The 19155-nt window shown below is 35.4% G+C and overlaps 1 protein-coding gene across 1 annotated transcript in view; it reads right to left on the bottom strand.

Annotated features, from left to right (window-relative positions):
* Window positions 1-19155, bottom strand: part of PGM2L1 (phosphoglucomutase 2 like 1) — a 71491-nt gene that overhangs the window by 16186 nt on the left and 36150 nt on the right. Inside the window, exons 2-6 of the mRNA XM_022593797.2 lie at window positions 13825-13992; window positions 11496-11602; window positions 10696-10780; window positions 7204-7287; window positions 738-931 (exon numbers count right to left, since the gene is read on the bottom strand). Of these exons, the coding sequence (XP_022449505.2) occupies window positions 738-931; window positions 7204-7287; window positions 10696-10780; window positions 11496-11602; window positions 13825-13992 (638 nt within the window). The remainder of the gene's footprint in view (window positions 1-737; window positions 932-7203; window positions 7288-10695; window positions 10781-11495; window positions 11603-13824; window positions 13993-19155) is intronic.

The raw sequence follows: 19155 nt of genomic DNA on the forward strand, positions 1-19155 counted from the left end.
ACAAGCCATGATATTTTCTAAAAATAGTGTTAGCTATTTATGGAATAGTTACAGAAACATAGAAATAGGTAAGGAAAAATCACATTTTAGAGGAAATTTCCTTACCTTATATAGAATGAATACATCTATTCAGCTATAATTTTTAACAGCTTTATTGAGAGGTAATTAATATACTATAAATTCATCCATCTATAGTATACAATTGAATGGCTTTCACTATATTCACAGAGTTGTTCAACCATTACCATAATCAATTTTAGAACATTCTCATTACCCACCAAAAAACTCCATACCCCATAGCCACCACACCCTAATCCTCCCATTTTTCCCAGCCATAGGTAGCGCTAAATACACTTTCTCTTTCTATCTCTACAGATTTGCCTACACTGGACATTTCATATCAATGTAACCACACAACATGTGGTCCTTTGTGACTGGCTTACTTCACTTAGCCTATTTTTAAAGTTTATCCATGTTGTAGTATGCAACAGTACTTCATTTCTTTTCACTGCTGAATAATATTTCATGGTATGGATACACTACATTTTATTTATCCATTCAGCAGTTAATGAGTATTTGAATGTTTGTGTTATTTCTACTTTTTAACTATTATGAATAGTAGTATTTAGCGATAATTTTAATATAAGGAATAGTCAACACATTTTTATCCCCATTGCTTTCTCTTATTTGTTAATCTTATGCTAAGGTAATATTATCCTATATTCCCACTTGGATACCTGTAAAAACAGATCTTTTTCAGATCTTCCATGTATCTCCTACAAATGTCCTGCAGAGGATCTCTCTTCAGTGGGCTGGTATCCACTAAATTATCATTCCAGGAACCATTCCAGGGTTCCACACATTCTTCTATACATTTCAGAATTTCTTTATCATGAGGAGATGTGATCTGAGCACCGTTTTCCCAATAAACCTAGATGATAGGTAAACACAGCTATAATTACTTGAAATGTTGGCCATATGTTTTCTTAGCTACAGTAGAGATATTTGACTTTAAAAAGAAGCATAACTGGACTTCCCTGGTGGTGTAGTGGTTAAGAATCCGCCTGCCAATGCAGGGGACACAGGTTCAAGCCCTGGTCCAGGAAGATCCCACGTGCCGCGGAGCAACTAAGCCCATGCACAACAACTACTGAGCCTGTGCTCTAGAGCCCGCGAGCCACAACTACTGAGCCCGCGTGCCACAACTACTGAAGCCTGCACACCTACAGCCCATGTTCCACAACAAGTGAGGCCACCGCAATGAGAAGCCCGCGCGTGGCAACAAAGACCCAATGCAGCCAAAAATAAATAAATTTATTAAAAAAAAAAGAAGCATACCAAATTAATCAAGTAGAAAATGTCAACACTGGATTAACTTAATAAATACCTAAGGATATTGATAGTAATGATTCCACAGGGACTTTTCAATAAAATGTTCCAGTATTATTTTCTCATTTAGAAGTATACTTTAATAACAATACAAGTAAAATATAATTGGGGCATCATTATGACAATGCTAAAATATGCATATACCATAATGTACAATCATAATCTTAGATCTATAGCTAAATATATACTAAAGAAGATCTAAGAAACCATGGAGTATCCATGAAACTTGATACTATGAAATTTTAGCATTATAAAATGGTCCTGTTATATGATAAAGAAGAAATTATTTTTCAGCTATAAATTAAAGTAGAATTTATGTCACACTAAATAAAGTCTATTCCAGGAAAGACAGTTAACATGCTAATTATTCCATACACATTTCAGTATATGTATTTTCAGTATTTAATGAAAATACATTTCATTAAGTTGTCAGTTTGTCAAGTAGCCTGATCAATAAGACAGTAGGAACAGTTAACAAAAAAGCAAGAAAATGTATTTCTATAATTCACAGGCTCTCAAGGTTAGAAGGGACTCTGCTTAGAGAATATCTATACCAACTTCTCCCATGTATTTGACATGAATCCCTTCTACTGCATCCTGAATGAAGGAAAGAAGAATACTTTTGAATATATGCTATGTACAAAACTCTGTACCAAGCAATATGGTAGACTACATGACCTAAAAATTCTCACTCTGTAAACACGTCAAAATGCTAGATAAAGTAGAAAAAGTATTATCTAAAATGTACAGCTTGGTTCATAAGAAGGAAAGGGAAAACTCCAGGCAGTGGGAAAAAAGGAAAGGATGGAGAACCAGAGTGATAAAGCTGTGGGCTGACGCTGTGGCCACCTGGGGTTTGGGAACTGTTCGTTTATCTGGCTCCTGAGTTTTTTTGTGTTTTTTTTTTTATATCGGCTCCTGAGTTTTAATGCCCATGTGGAAGGTAGGGAATTGGAACTGAGATGCCCCTCTTAGTGGAAATGTAGAATAGAAAAAGTTCTGCCCACTATTATTGAAAGATGATGAGGAAGCATGTCTGTTTCTTCCTAAGTTCTGGGTGATTAAAAAATTTCAAATCTGAGATCTAAATTGACACAGAAATTGCTCCCAGTCAGTGAAACTCCTGCGTTTCCTGCAGAAATTTAAAAAACAAAACCAAAAATCGCTCTTAAGGGGTGCTCCCACATTCCAAGCAACCAACAAGATTCTGTCCATAGGCCCTGAAAGCTCTTTATGAAAATTTATATAACATGAGAAAAAAACATCTTGGCCTTTCTCCCTGCCTTGTATGTGAATGTGATGCCTAGAGGAACAGCAACACATATAATGGCCATGCTTGAAGAAAAGGCCAAAAAAACTGCAGAAGTGCCAGACCCGACAACGCTGAGCTACAGAACCATGCCAGCAGCCACATACTTCTGGATTTTTTGTTACGTGAGAAAAATAAATTCCTATCAGCTTAAGCCACTTTTGTGGGTTTTCTGAACCTGCAGCCGAAAGTATCCCTACCTGATTTAGTAACAGAAAAATCCATGCCACAAAATATACCCAGGAATAAACTTAAAAAGAAATGCAAAAGATAAAAAATCTTTAAAATGTTACTGAAGGGGCTTCCCTGGTGGCGCAGTGGTTGAGAATCTGCCTGCTAATGCAGGGGACACAGGTTTGAGCCCTGGTCTGGGAAGATCCCACATGCGGCGGAGCGACTAGGCCCGTGAGCCACAACTACTGAGCCTGCGCGTCTGGAGCCTGTGCTCCACAACAAGAGAGGCCGCGATAGTGAGAGGCCAGCGCACTGCGATGAAGAGTGGCCCCCGCTTGCCACAACTAGAGGAAGCAGTCGCACAGAAACGAAGACCCAACACAGCCAAAAATAAATAAATAAATAAATAAAAAGTAAAAATAAAATGTTACTGAAGGGTCTAAAAGAAGCCTTGGAAGAATAGAAAGATACATTCTGTTCTTGAATAAAGAGTCTCAATAATATGACAAAAATATTGAAGCTCCCTAAATTAATGTACAAGTGAAATATGATACCAATAAAAATGTCAAAATAATTTTTCCAGATGGAAAAAAAATACCATAATACCATGCATGGAAAAATATCATAAATAAAGTCAAAAGGCAAATGATAATATGGGGGGAAAATATCTGAAAAACAGATGACCAAGAGATACTTTGGAGTTCCTACAAATCAAGGAAAAGAGCAACTACCCAAGAAAAAAATGGGCAAAACCTTAAACAGACTTTTCAGGAAAGGGAACACAAATATCATATAAATGCATGAAAAGAAGCTCAACCTTGCTCATAAGACAGGTACAGATTAAACATAACATTTCCACATATCTGATTGGTAAAGATGAAAAAGTTTGATAATACAGTAATGTACCGTGGGGGATAAAGACCTTCATATTGGTGGTGAGAGTATCAACTACAACCACTACCTTGAATAGAGAATGACAAATTTTATTTCATAGTCCCTTTGACTCAGAAGTTTCACATCTAGAAATTTATTTTATAGCTCAGCAGGGCCACAGAAATATAATGTGAGCCACAATGCAAGTCATATTTACATTACATTCTTTTATTGTATTAACTGTCCGAAATCTGGTGTGTATTTTACACTTACAGCACATCTCAATTCAGACTAGTCATATTTTAAGTGTTCGATAGCCATAGGTAGCTGGTGGCTGTCAGCTTGGACAGTGCAGCTATAGATAAGAATAAAAACAATAGGTAACATTTATTATTTACTGGAGCCAGACACAATACTAAGCATTTTTCATGCACTATCTCCCTTAATCCTTACTCTCACCCTATGATGCTGGTTCTATTATTATTCTCAGTTTGTAGATGGAGAAACTAAAGCACAGAGAAATTAAGTAACTTGCCTTAGGTTACAAAGCTTCTGAGTGGCAGAGATAGGTTTCAAACCCACCCCATAATTCTCTTTTTTTTTTTTTTTTTTTTTTTGCTGTACGCGGGCCTCTCACTGTTGTGGCCTCTCCCGTTGCAGAGCACAGGCTCCTGACGTGCAGGCTCAGCGGCCATGGCTCACGGGCCTAGCTGCTCAGCGGCATGTGGGATCTTCCCAGACCGGGGCACGAACCCGTGTCCCCTGCATCGGCAGGGGGACTCTCAACCACTGCGCCATCAGGGAAGCCCCACCCCATAATTCTCTTAACTGCTATTCTATATTGACTCTGTAAGTCTACTTGTACATATAGAACAAAGATGTATGTAGAATAACATTCACTGTAGCACTGTTTCTAAGCAGCAGATCAGAAACAAATGAAATATTCATCAACAGAGGACTGGTTAAATAAATTACAACTCATCTATATAGGTTTTTAAAGATGAAATGAGGCAAACCTATCTATCTATAGATGGACTGATGTAGAAAATGATCTCTCAGGCTGTTTCACACTCTTGTGTGAAAAAACCAAGGTGCAGGACACTATATATAGTGCCCTGCCATTTATGGGAAAAAAAAAAAGAGGAGTGACCAATACGTGATTGGTCATGATTACACGTGCATAGACTCTCTGGAAGGAAACCAAAGCCAGAAACAGTATTTGCTTCTGAAAAGGGATACTAGGGGAAGAGGGTGGAAGAAATACTCCTTATTGTTTAACTTTTTACACTGGTTTAACTTCCATACTTTTTACCTTGTGCTTATATTGAATACTTTAAGAAAACAAATCTTTGAGGGTCTACTATGTGACAAGTATGTTCAATAGCAGTAAATATCAAAACAAAATCCCTCCACCCATGAGCTTATATTGGGGAATGGGGCGGGGACAGTCAAACAAACAAGTCAATAAACAAACAAGATAATTCATTGTAAAGAAAGCAGGTAATTACAGATAGTGTTAAGTTTTGTGAAGGAAATAAGATGAAGAGAAGGTCACTGAGGGAAGCCACTTCAGATAAGGTGGCCAGGGAAGGTCTCTTCACGAAAACAACATCTGGGCAGGAGCCTGAAGGATGAAAATAAGCAAATCTGCAAGATTTGGGGAAGAGAAATCCAAGCAGAGGAACAAACAAAAGGCTCAGAGTGGGAAAAGGGTTTGGTATACTGAAGGAGCTGGAGGAATGGAAAGGAGCCGCAGTGTAACTGGGATGTACTGAGCACAGGAGAAGAATGAATGAAACAAGGTGGAAGAGGCAGGCAGGAGACAGTCCTGTAAGCCCCAAGGTAAGCAGTTTGGGTTTAGCAGGAAAGTTAACACGGCCTGTTTATATTTTAAAAGATCACCTGGCTGCTTGGTGAAGAATGGACTGCAGGGGAGAAAAATGGAAGCAGGGAAGAGACCAGCTAAGATGCTGTAGTTCAGGCAAAGACAACAGAGGTTTAGAACAGTGAAGGTAGAAGGTACTGGCAGAAGTATATTCTACATATATGTGGATGTATATGTAGATACATATGTATCTCAAATTATACATACATATACATTTGGATGTATATGTACAATTTGTAGAACCTGTTAGTAAATTAATGTCAGGAGTAATCAAGAATGAATTTTGGTTTTTGTTTAGGTGGGTGGTAGTGTGAATTTACAGAGATGGGTAAGACTGGGGGAGGAACACATTTGGGTGTATATGTGGCAGGTCTGGGGGGAATCAAGACCACTGTTTCAGAGACACTAATTTTGAGATGTCCGTTAGGCATCCCAGCAGATATTAAGTTGGCAGCTGGATTCAGGAGTCTGTTGCTCAGAGGAGAGATCTGGGTTCTTAGCTCTCTTTGACAGTTGACCTCTCCCCCCTTGCAACTCCCTTACCTCTTTCGTTTTTATCATACCAGCCTCTTCCGGTCTTTGTCCTATCTCCAGCTCCTCTTCTTTCTCCCTTCACTTGAAGTTGATGTTCCCTAGGGTTCCATTCTTGACCTCTTTTGCTAACCTACACTGTCTCTGGGCTGCTCATCCAAATAAAGAATTTCCAAATATTCTTATATGCTCTAATACAATATGTATGGTGATCCCCAAATCTGTAACTTCAGCGCAGATTTCTCCCCTGAGCAACAGATCTACTTATTCAACTGCCTACAGGCCATTGCTGCCTGTTTGACCCATAAATCCCTCAGACGTAATTATGTCCAAAATTAATTAATTATGATTCTTCCCTGCCTCTATAAATGGTAACACTACCCATTTAGCTGGCCAGGGCCAAAATCTTAGATTAGGATTAAGTACCTTTCCCCAGTAAAACAGAGCTTAGTGTGCCTGAAGTCTCCCTACACAAGATGAAAAAAGAATATAAGATCATGGACTCGTCAGCTAGGAGCCCCAAACACTGGTTCAATACTGTGCCATATCTTCTGTTTGCCCCTCCAGAGCCACTCTTCACCCTTCCCCACCCTGCTTTCTGCCATGAAGCCTGACACATCAAATAGATCCTGTGGCCAATAGGGAGTCCCAGCAGAAGGTTGGAGGGAGAGGAGAATGAGGTCAAGATACTATTCCTCCGGCTCTCTTCCATCAAACTCCCATTTATTCTTTAAGTTCTTGGTACAAAATGCCTTTATTTCTGAAATGGTAGAGAGGGTGGATTTTGGATGGGTTGGGGAAATCAAAGGCAGTAAGATATCAGAAGTAAAAAGACCATTGAAGAGACTTTTGTAATAGTACATATTGAAACGTAATAAGGGCCATTAGGGATACACTTTCTTTGAGGGGTAGCCTCAATGTTTTTATCTTTCTGTTCCCAGTGTCTAACCCTGCTCCTCACTGTAGAAAATATATTCAGTACATATTATTTAAATAAAATAAGAACTATGAAATGACCAAAGATGAGGAGTCCAAGGTTTACCTTGTATCCATTGTCTTCTTTGCGGTTGTGAGATGCAGTAATCATCACACCTGCAACTGCTTTGAGCTCCTGGACTGCATATGGCTAAAAAAACAATAACAATAAATATCTGTTTCTTAGCTACTCATACATTTGACATAGGAATAACTTTGATTAAATAACTGGAAAAGACATTAAGATATAAATAGCCTAAAACCTCAATAATCAACTCCAGGTTCCTTGGGTGGGATATAACTAAAGCCACCTAAATATTAGGTCATCAATAACCACCTAACTGTTAGACTGAATGGTTTTGTTCCCCCTCTAGTCTCATTTAACTTAGTCCTATAATTATTTTGTTCATTTAACAAATATTTAACAAACACCTATTATATGCCAGATACTCCACAAGACTCTGGAGATATGAGAGGGGAATATAATCATAAAATATTAGACCTGGAAGTAAATTTAAGAAATCATCTAATGTATCATATTTTACACACTGTATACTGTTTATCCAACATTATATAATCATAAGGGAGAATATATAAGAGAAGAACTTAGGTCTCTTGCCTTCCAATTTGAAGATATTTACATATACTCTGTGGCCTCTATAGCATATAAAGGTCAATTTACCATCTCTCCCAAAGTTAATTCCCAGGTTGAATTTCCCTTTTTCTTTGCAGATATTATTTATTTGCCTAAGATGTTCCCCATATTCCTTCTACCATCACATCTAACTTCTCTCCTCCTGGCCATGGGCGGGTGGACACGTGACCCTGATCTGACTAGAGTAACCTATTCCCTTGATGATTTAACTCAGAGACTGGCTCACAACCCAAGCCTGGTCAGAGTCTTTCTCTAAGATGTCTCTGCTATAGGTAGTCAAGGAAGATTGCCTTTTGACTCAAAGACATGGTGATAAAGGGTGCTAAAAATAACTTCCCTAGCAGCTAGAGCAAATCTACCTGCAATAAGACAGGAAGGCCAACACATAGTTACAGCTGGAAATGGTAACCCAGTGGCAGACTCCTACATAAATGTTCTACATTTCTGGGCCCTCCCTGGTTTCTGTCATTCGTTAGAGCTAATTGTTTAGAAATTCCTTCAATTCTTTGAGCCACTCCGTATATTTCCAATAAATCACTAGTAACGGTTTATAGAGACATTATCTAATGGTCAAACATTTGGTAAAACTTGTCCACAAAATCATGTGAACCTGGCATTTTTATTTTGAGAAGATAAATAAAAACCAGTTCAATTTCTTTAGTGGTTATAGGTCTATTCAGGTTTTCTATTTCTTATCAGTTTTGATGTATTAGTTATTCTAGAAAATTGGCCAATTCTCCTAAGTTTCACATTTATTTGCACTGTTATTCAGAATATTGTGATTTTCTTAATAGCTATGTATTTATTATTCACTCTTTTACTTTCTTTGTCTTTTTTTTCTTCAGCACCCTTGCCAAAAGGCTTTGTCTATTTTATTGTCTCTTCAGAGAGCCAACTCTTGCTTTTGTTGATACACTCTTTTCTTTATTTTCTATTTAATTGATTTTTCCTCATATCTTTATTACTTTTATTTTATTTGGATTTATTCTGTTTTGGTTCTAACATACTAAGTTAAAGTCTTAGCTCGTTATTCTAAAAATGTTTTTCCTAATATATTCATTAAGACTATAAATTTCCCCTTAAGTAGGGCTTTAGCTATATCCCATAGTTTTTGCTATTTATTGTTTTCATTGTTGCTCAGTTTTAAATACAGACAGTCCTTGCTTTGCAAAGTTCCAGTATACATGAATTTCTGATACCATATTTTAGTTAAATAATACCAGTCTCCCAACAACATGCTCAAATTTTAGTTACCATGCTATACTGTGAGTAACTGCATCAAGTACAAACCTGGCTGCTAGCTCTTCAGTCTGAAATAACTATGTATATAAGAGATCCATCATGATTAATAACCAATCATGTCATCAAGTCTGTCAGTGATTGGTCACTGTGCATCTGTTAGTCAGCTCTCTCACAGACAGCAAAGCATGTAGCTGTGTTGCCTCATCTCCCAGTGATATACCCATGTGACAATTTTGCAAAAATGGACAACGAAAGAAGGAACTGGCCAACAAAGATGAAAGTGCAGCAAAGAAACAAAAGTGATAACAGTGGAAGTGACATTTGAATCGACCATAAATGGAGTTATAGAAGAAATAACCGGGAATGTTGACACTGCTGTCATTCAAGAGACTCTAGATGTGCAACCAGGTGAGCTTAGTGAAGGTGAATGTATGGATATAAATGAAGGATGTGGTTGTGATGAAAGGGATGAAGCTGTCCCAGAGGGAGTGACACTGGTCAAAAAAGGAATTCTCAGAGACATTTTATGATACTGAAAGTACAAATGATAGGGAATTCCCTGACGGTCCAGTGGTTAGGACTCCACGCTTTCACTACCGAGGGCCTGGGTTCAATCCCTGGCTGGGGAGCTAAGATCCCACCAGCCGCACAGCACAGCCAAAAAAAGAAAGAAAGAAAGTACAAAAGATAAAATGTGGGAAGCTGATCCAGACTTAGAAAGAAGTGTGATAATTCAGCAAGGCATAGAGAAGATGCTTACTCATATTGTTAAGTCATATGACAAGAAGCAAGCACTGGTCACAGTCCTGATACATTGTATTACAAAGAAATAAAACACTAAAGTGTTTTACCACTTCTAACGTTTTAAATTACAGAGTAGCAAATAAATATTAGTTTATTACTTTTTTCTTTTCTCTGTACATTTTTAATCAAGAGAAAAGGTATATTTAAGGTTTTGACAAAAAAATTTTAAAGGTCACAGAACAATCGTAATTTCCCCCATTGATAACTAACATTGCTTTGCATGGTTTTAGCTTACACAGTTATCTTTACAGTCCTGCACTACCATGCAAAGCAAGGATGGCTATAGTTTCTAATCTTCATTATATCTTCCTTAATCCATAAATTACTTACGAATGTGTTTTTAAAATTCCAAACATATGGGGATTTGTGGGTTTCTTTATTTTAAATCTTATTGCATTGGGGTCCAGGGCTATGGCTTAATAAGCAATTATCTTGTATTTGTGAGATTTCCTTTGTGACCCTATTTGGTAAGAATGAGTATCCTACAATCACTGAATACAGGGTTTACACACAGACACACACACACACACACGATTAAGCACGCTAATTGTGTGTTTAAATCTATCCGTAATAATTTTTGCAGGCCTGATAAATCAGTTTCTGAAAGAAGAGTATTAAAATATCCCGCCATGACTGTGGATTTGTCATCTTGCTATAGATCAAATTCTTAGGTGGTTCGACACATGCTTGTTGAATGAAAATAAATTCAGCGCAAAATTGGTTTTCTTTAGGTCCTTCGTATCACTTAATACAGAACTATATGCATGATAAAGATTTAAATCCTGCTTGATTTAAGAAATCTTTTCAAGAGCAATCTTTTCAATCTTTTCTGTACAATCAGTGATACAACACACTTACTACAAAAGGCGTAGGAACATATCTTGAAAAAAGGTACACAGGAACATCTTTGGCCAGTAAGACTGCAGCAGTGAGTTTAGCAAGCCTAAAAAAAAGAGATTTCACTTGGTCCTTAGCTTTACATACTTTTTGAAAACCAACCTCCCATAAAATAAATGCATTACAATTATTCTGAATATACAGTAGCATAATACAACCGATTCTTATAATCACTAGTTATTTAAGATTCATGCTCCAACTTTAAAATGTTAAATGAGATTTTTTTGAAAAGGAGTAACAAGGAACAGAATTGACATTTAAATTTCTTCCTTTTTTCTCATTCATCTTCTGATGGCTCTTTTAATAAGAAATAAAACACGCAAAAGGCAAAAAACATGGAAGAAAGTGAAACCAGAGACTTTGATAAACACAATATGCCTATTTACCCCGTGAAGAAAAAGTATCACTATATCATGATTATCTATGTGTGAAAACACCCTAAAACTAATCAAATAGGACTATAATGAGAGAATGCAAGTTACATAATCCTCCTACCCAGTGCCTCTGCAAAATATTAAAAATCATCACATAGTCTATGTCATTCTAAACACTAACTCTAAACATTTAGAAATTTACTCCTTTCTGTAAAAACCAAAGGTTATCTTTGAAATGCTTCTATTTCAGCTCTAAAATAAACATTAGCATGTGATCACATTTTTTTTGGACAGCTTCCTGTTTCAGAAATCCTACAACTGGGCATAACATTTTTTTCAAGGTTTTATTCCAATCCAGCTTAATCTCTGAAACAATTAACACTGTACCTCTGGCTGCTGCAGCTGCTGGTTACTTGACCCCGGGTGTCGTACCCCACGACAAAACCTCTTTGCTTGAAGTTTGAGAAACATCTCTCAAGGTATTTGTACATCCCCTGAAGCAGATAAACACAGAAAATTAGTTCCTGACCAATGCCTGCATTTTCTACGACTTAAGGGCTATTCTTTTTATGTGTGGTGTGCAGCTTATTGGCTCTCAGGGAACTGGCTTCCTCCTTTTGCCCATGGTTACCAATGGGAGAAGAACAATGTTCAGTCCTCAAATGTGAGATGATAAACACCTACTTCCTGGAGTTTCAGACACGTTTAATACCACAGAAATATCAATTAAGTAACTTAAATCCAATACGATACATAAAACATTAGGGGAAAAAAAGATGGGACATGAGAGTCAGAATGCTAAAAAAAAAAAAAAAAAAAAACTTGTTAGAAGAGCCAAAAGAAATTGTTTCTTGCCTTAAGGCTCTAGAGAACAAAATTTTGACCATGTTAGGCCTTGCTAAATCATAAGATTGAAGCTAACCAGAAGATCTGATCTAATTTATGACACAAATATTTAAAAGCAGCAACATAAACCTTCATTAGAACATCTCTTAAGGTGGCTGATCCCATTCTTTAGTTTTAAAATCTCACAGAAAGAAAATCTCATAAACGAGGAAAATTTGCAGTCAAGGGTGACAAAAAAATGAAATGAAGTACTTAATATTGAAAATATCACAATAATAAGCCAAAACACCATTTAACTATTTTATGAATGATTTGCTAACTCTAATAAACACTTCCGTCCGTAAAAATAACACTTCATATTGCTACAGTCCTTTTAAAACTACTTTCTCGGATGTTGCCACATTTAATCCTCACAACAACCCCCAAAAGAAAGAAATGAAGATACCAGTTCTATTTTTGTCTCTGTCTTTCAACATTTCTTCCAAAAAAGAGGAAACAAAATAAGATTGAAGCTCCATTTAATGACTTACCCAAAGCCATTCATTCAACCAAAACTATGTTATACTGATTTATTGAAGACCTACTATGTGGCAGGGACTGCTAAGTAACTATGTGGCAGTACCAGAGGAGACCCCAGTGACTTCTGGACCCTTCTTTCATGGTTCTTTCAAGTATAATTATTCTTCCTAACCTACTCCCTATGCGTGAGTGTGCGCCCAAGCATGCATGCAATATAGCCCAAATTGACTAGTTTCACCAACTTATTTATTTCTAATGATGATACTATCCTAAAACCTCACAGAATCTCATTCTATGGTGTAAAAATCCATCTTCTCATATCCATACATAGGTTCTGAAAAAAACTAGGGTTTATGAATTAGATTCCATCTGGCTTTTCCACTTCAAATAATGGAATCTCAACTCCTGTAAAAATTTGCACTTCTGTAGAAATTGATTTTCAAACACCTCCTCCACTCCTTTTTCTGAAGTCAAGGAATCTTCAGTTAAAATGAAAGCTTATAAGGAAGCCCAACATACAAAAAAGATCGAACTGAAGCGTTTCTGGACAAAGAAAAGGGGATGGGGGCAGGAGGAGGCAAGTATCCTACCTATTCAGTCATCTTGTCATCCTTTGTTCCTGATCCCCTGCATTAGCCCCTGGATTTAGAGAATTCCCTCAGAATAAGGGTAAAGGTGATTTACTGTTTGGCAGTATCAATTAGAATTATATCTACTGAGCAATTCTCTAGTTCAGAACTATTTTTAGTATATGCTAAATGCATTTTGGCCTCAAAAGTGGAGCTCCTTGAAACACTAAGGATGATTCACTGGAAAGAAAAGTAATCTGTTTCTAGAATAAGATGCATAAAAATAGGGAGAAATAAAACAAATTGTATCATATCAACACTGTCTTAACTCTCAAAATATATGGAAAACCATGTTAAAAGTAAATATTTTCAACTAAATTTCACAAATACTCTGGTTAATCTTTACCAATGGCCATATGCCAAAATGAGCAATCACCTTCTTTCTATCTAAATTTGTTTCTTTGTATTAAATGGAAATGTCAATATCCATTTCCTGGTTTCAAATGCAAAGTAACATTGTCAAGAAGTTGACAATGGCAACCAAAATAACTCAATAAAAAAGTCAGTCTGTGACTCTAAAGATACATAAATGACCTCTAAGATCAGTCTTGTGCAAGACCAAAGGTCAGAATTTATTCTACATTTTTTATTTACAAGAGAGTATCTTGCTGGATATAAAGCTTTTTTTGTTTTTGTTCTTTTTTTTTTTAAGAAAAGAAACTAATTTACAAAGCAAAAAACAGAGTGATAAAAGTACACATATTATAATTTATAATACTTACCTGTGTTGATTGTATTACTGTAAGATCATTAATATAGCAAAATCCTGCCCCCATAGCAGAACGAAGTCCTGCAGTCCCGAAAGTCATTCGGCAACAAAGTCTATCTCGCAGCTCCTTGTTCATCCCATTCCTTAACAGATTTTCAATTTGCTCTTTTGTCTTGGGATTCTATAAAAAAGATGTATTAAAACTTAATCAGGATCACAAGTAGAGTCCTAATATGAAGCCCTTCTGAGGAAGCAATAAGTATTATTCATACATAACAAGGTTCTACGTTGACGACTACAAATTCCACAGTGCTACTTATTAATATTAGTATGTATAATAAAAAAACACCTGCCATTTATTGAGTCCCCAAAGAGGCCAGACCCTATTGAGTGTGATTTATATATCTCTAATTGTCATATTTTTAAAATAATATATTCAAGAATTTTTTTAACAAATTGACAAGAGCTATGGATCCAAAATAAACCTCGTAGTCAAAAATGATATCAATTAAAGTCTATGTTAAGTTTTAAAAGAAATATGGAAGCTATTAGATAAATGCCATCAAAACATGCCTACTAAATACTTCCTAAACATCTGTAATTCAAAATGGCCAGATAAGCCTTACTGCTCTTTAAAGTCACAGAAAACCGTTCAATTTATCTACAGCAAAAGTTGACCATGAAAAGGTCTTAAGTGTTAAATGTGGACTTGGTTAAGAGTGAGAATGAAAATTCAGTCCAAATTTGGCTTGTGAAGCAAGACATGCCAACGTCTTTATTTTAGGGTTCGTATTTCGTTAGCACATACTTCAACTTATTTTCATAAAGCTCAGGGTGCCTATAACTGAAAACAGTGCTTCACAAATGAGTAACAAGTTTTGAATAGAAATGCAATTACAATGAGAATAAAACTTAAATGGAATTTTCCAGTATTTTCTTTTTTAGGAGAAAGAGTCAAATAATAAGAAAATAAGGTAAAGCATAACTTCTCTCTTCCATACCATACGTAATATGGATTTAGTCCATACTAACTGCATAGATTGTCTACATCTACAGTCTATATAATGACAATGAATATTCAGAATGATAAACCAAGGCACTTGAAAGACGCTAAATATTAGAGTATATTTGTACTTGTAAAGAAATAAAATCATATTAATATATAATTTAAACAAAAAGGTATTCTGGGGATAGTGGAAACTAAAGTAACCAGAGGACATGCCACAAACTAATGAGAAGCCATGGAAATTTTGATCAACTGAAATTGTAATCTGCTTAAACTAGATGGATGTTAAAAAAAATGTGTATATATACACACACACACACACACACACACACACACATATATATATATATATATAGAGAGAGAGAGAGCGCACCTTGACTCAAGGAGTCTATTTCATAAATGGCACAAACTAACAAATATAGAGCCTACATTAAAATATGAATAGCTATTAAGAGATAAATCGAAACAATAAGATTTTCTGGGCTACTATATATTATTCCAATGTCTAAGATATCGCCAGATTTGATACAGAGGTCAGAGACTTGAAGAGAGTTAACATTTAAAAATAGGTTATAAGAAAGACAAAAATTGAAAAGACTGAAAAACTTCAGTACTATAGAGGGTACAAGGCAGTGTCATACAGTTAGTTACATTGAAATTGGGAGTCTTTTCAGAGTGATTTTTCAGCAATTATCAATATTTAAACTGCATATGCCTTTTGGCCCATAGATTTCTCTGTCCACAGTAATACCTTCACATGAACAAGATTCATTCATACAAGAATATTCACTGCAGTATCTTACTGGTAGTAGTATTATTACCATCGTATTGAGATTAAGAGATAAGAGATTAAGATTTAGAGAAGGAGCCTTGTAACACTGAGCTAATATTGGAGGTCTAGACAGGATTTGAACCCAGGTTGGTCTGGCTCTAAAGCCTATACCATCTCACTATAAACAAAATAATTATGTAGGGCAGGTTAATAATGCTTCTAATAATAATTTAACTCCAGCTACAAAGTAAAAAATATTCCTTTTTATTACAGCTATATAAATATAAAAATGATCCACCAGACATGAACGCTATTAGGTTACTGAGTATACGTCCTAATATTTATTGCACAGCTATTAGAGTAGGGCCTAAAAATTCTATTTTCTGTTATACATCACAACCAGTTCTAACCTAATTCCTGGTTCTGAAAAAGCCTGTAAATTGGAGAAAAATAAAAATGGGTAAAGAATCATGATGCATTAGAAATAAGCAAATCTTTATGGTAAAAAGAGCTAAGTGACTAGGTGACAGTCACTTGAAATCTACTTTAAAGTAAGATTTCTCTACTATTTCATAGCTAGACATTAAATTAGATGTTGATGTTCCAAACATTTAAAAATGTAATTAAAAGTCTTTCTATGTAGCCATGATTATCATATATTTTCCATTTGGATGATGAAATTACATTTGTATTTTGCTGTTAAAATCTTCAAATAACCATGATTTTTATAAACTATAATATATGAAGATTCTCAAGAATTACAAAATTATTTTAAAAATACTATTTCCGGGCTTCCCCGGTGGTGCAGTGGTTAAGAATCTGCCTGCCAATGCAGGGGACACAGGTTCAAGCCCTGGTCTGGGAAGATCCCACATGCTGCAGAGCAACTAAACCCATGTGCCACAGCTACTGAGCCTGAGCTCTAGAGCCCACGAGCCATAACTACGGAGCCCACATGCCACAACTACTGAAGTATGTACGCCTAGAGCCCATGCTCCGCAATAAGAGAAGCCACCACAATGAGAAGCCCGTGCACTGCAATGAAGAGCTGCCCCTGCTCGCCGCAACTAGAAAAAGCCTGCACGCAGCAACAAAGACCCAACACAGCCAAAACTAAATAAATAAATAAATTTATTTTTAAAAAATACTATTTCCACAAGGAACTAAGATATATTAAATGAAAAGGAAGGAAAAGCAGAAGAGTATATAAGGTGTTTAAATTTGTATAAAAAGATGTATATGTATACTTATGTATAATTCTAGAAATACTCCATGCAAATATAAGACATTACAAATAGTGATTATCTATGATGGGAAAATCAGGGGAAAATGCTGAGGTAGAAAGGATTATTTTTATTGTACAGTCTTGGTTCTGATGGGCTATTTTATGTACATATTACTTATTTTATGGTAAAAATTATATAGATATCCATGGGGGCTGAGAAAAACTACTACTTGTGTATCTACATGAATACTTTTTACCTCACAAACTACTCTCTTTTTCCTACCCACAGAAAGCTATTAAGAAGATCTGAATCTATAAAACATATATTGGCGCTTTCTCAAATACAAATTATTGTTTTCTTTCTAAGTGTGCGCTCTTATTTACAATTCACTCATTACTTGAGAATAGGAGAAGCCTTATCAGCAAAAAAAGAAAATTGTTCAACTGTTAAAAAAAAAAAGCACCTCTAAAATTAAAATGTAAGTCAGTAGGAAAGTTGATTTACATACTTCTTAGAAATGTACTTATTGACCTACTATATAAAATGAAAATTAATTATTTAGAAAGTAAATGTATCCAATCTGAACTAAATTTGCTCTTAACTAGCATATTTTAGAATCCTAATAATTTTAGGACCCTAAAAAAGTAACCCTGAAGAAAATCCAAAGAGATTTTAGTGACTACTAGCATGTTCTATACTTCATCGGAAATGAAGCTGGTTGTTTAGTATGAATCAGTAAGCTAAAGAATACAGAATTAAAGCCATGCATTATTTTCAAATTTTACATGTATACCAAAAATTTTCCTTTGGTTCTAATCATATGGATTGCTGCAACTTTATACGGCTGAACAGAAGACAAGAAAGTGTCTTCTTACATAATACTGTGTGGAGGTTTGTTTTTTTTTTTTCCATATTGTAGGTCCATAAGGCCCAACTTCAAAGAAAACATGAAAGAACTGATCTACAAAAAAGGCAACACTTTAAATATATAGAAGTGCCTCTTCTAACAAACTTAACTTCTTAAAGACTTTCATAACTGTGAAGAAAGCTCACATCAGCCTCAAATCACGCCAACTCTGCCTGCCATGAAATGAAAGTATTAGCGTTTACTTATGAAGGCTCATTTTGGACTCACCCAAGCTTTTCTGAACCTATTCTGTTAATAGTTAGGGGGCTTCTGTATTATTTATGCATAACAAATATAAATGTGTATAAAAGTATATAAAAAAGTACATAATCGTCATTAAATAAAACAAATCAAGTTTGCCAATGAGGAATTCACCTGTAAATCTTCTTTCCTACTACTTTTATAAACCTAGTATTTTTATAATTCTTATACAGTTTGAATCTCTATTAATATTCTACTACTAAACCTAACAGCTTAAAAGCAATCTAAAATATGAATCTCATTGTTTAGAAGATTAGAACAGATCTAGAAGAACATAACATACATTAACAATTCCAAATCTTAATATTGTTAAACATCTAGAGGAGACAACATATAAAATTGATTTTTTAGTAACTCAAATATATCTAAAATTATAAATCTGTAACACTTTTAAATGCTTCTGACAGAGATGGGTGTCTAAACAATAAATATCAGTTTTATATTAACTACAGAGAAAAAAAATTCAAGTTTATTTCTAGACAGAAGTTAAAATAGGAAACTGCAATCTGAAAATCTGAAGGGTGAATGCAACTGACATTTACTTCTGAGGGTCAGCCAGCTTGGAGATCCAAGTCTAGAGTCCTGAAGCAGAACATGTTTTCCAAACCAGATGCTTCCTGAGTCCAAAATACACTCTCTTAAAACAAATAATTTTTTTCCCTTTAAAAGGATTTTGGTGTAATTCTAAATTTAATTTCTCCATCTTTAAAAAAATTGTAGAAATTAGCATAAGCTAAATTGGCTTAGATAAAACACTTGAATGACTATACTTGTCATATAAAGTGAGATTTACTTAATAATAATTGGTTTAATAAAAGTTGAATAATAATCACTGAGTGAATATAAAAATCATACCCAGGAAATAAAGATGCTAACTACTCCAAAAGTAGAAAATAACCTTTAAAATAAAATACATTGAGGGCAGAGAGCAGAAGCAAGAAGAACTACCATCCTGCAGCATGTGGAACAAAAACCACATTCACAGAAAGACAGACAAGATAAAAAGGCAGAGGGCTATGTACCAGATGAAGGAACAAGATAAAACCCCAGAAAAACAACTAAATGAAGTGGAGATAGGCAACCTTCCAGAAAAAGAATTCAGAATAATGATAGTGAAGATGATCCAGGACCTCGAAAAAAGAATGGAGGCAAAGATCAAGAAGATGCAAGAA

Source organism: Delphinapterus leucas, chromosome 7, assembly GCF_059928025.1.
Source record: "Delphinapterus leucas isolate spDelLeu-1000000601 "Yukka" chromosome 7, BTC_Dleu_Yukka2, whole genome shotgun sequence".
Taxonomy (NCBI): Eukaryota; Metazoa; Chordata; class Mammalia; order Artiodactyla; family Monodontidae; genus Delphinapterus; species Delphinapterus leucas.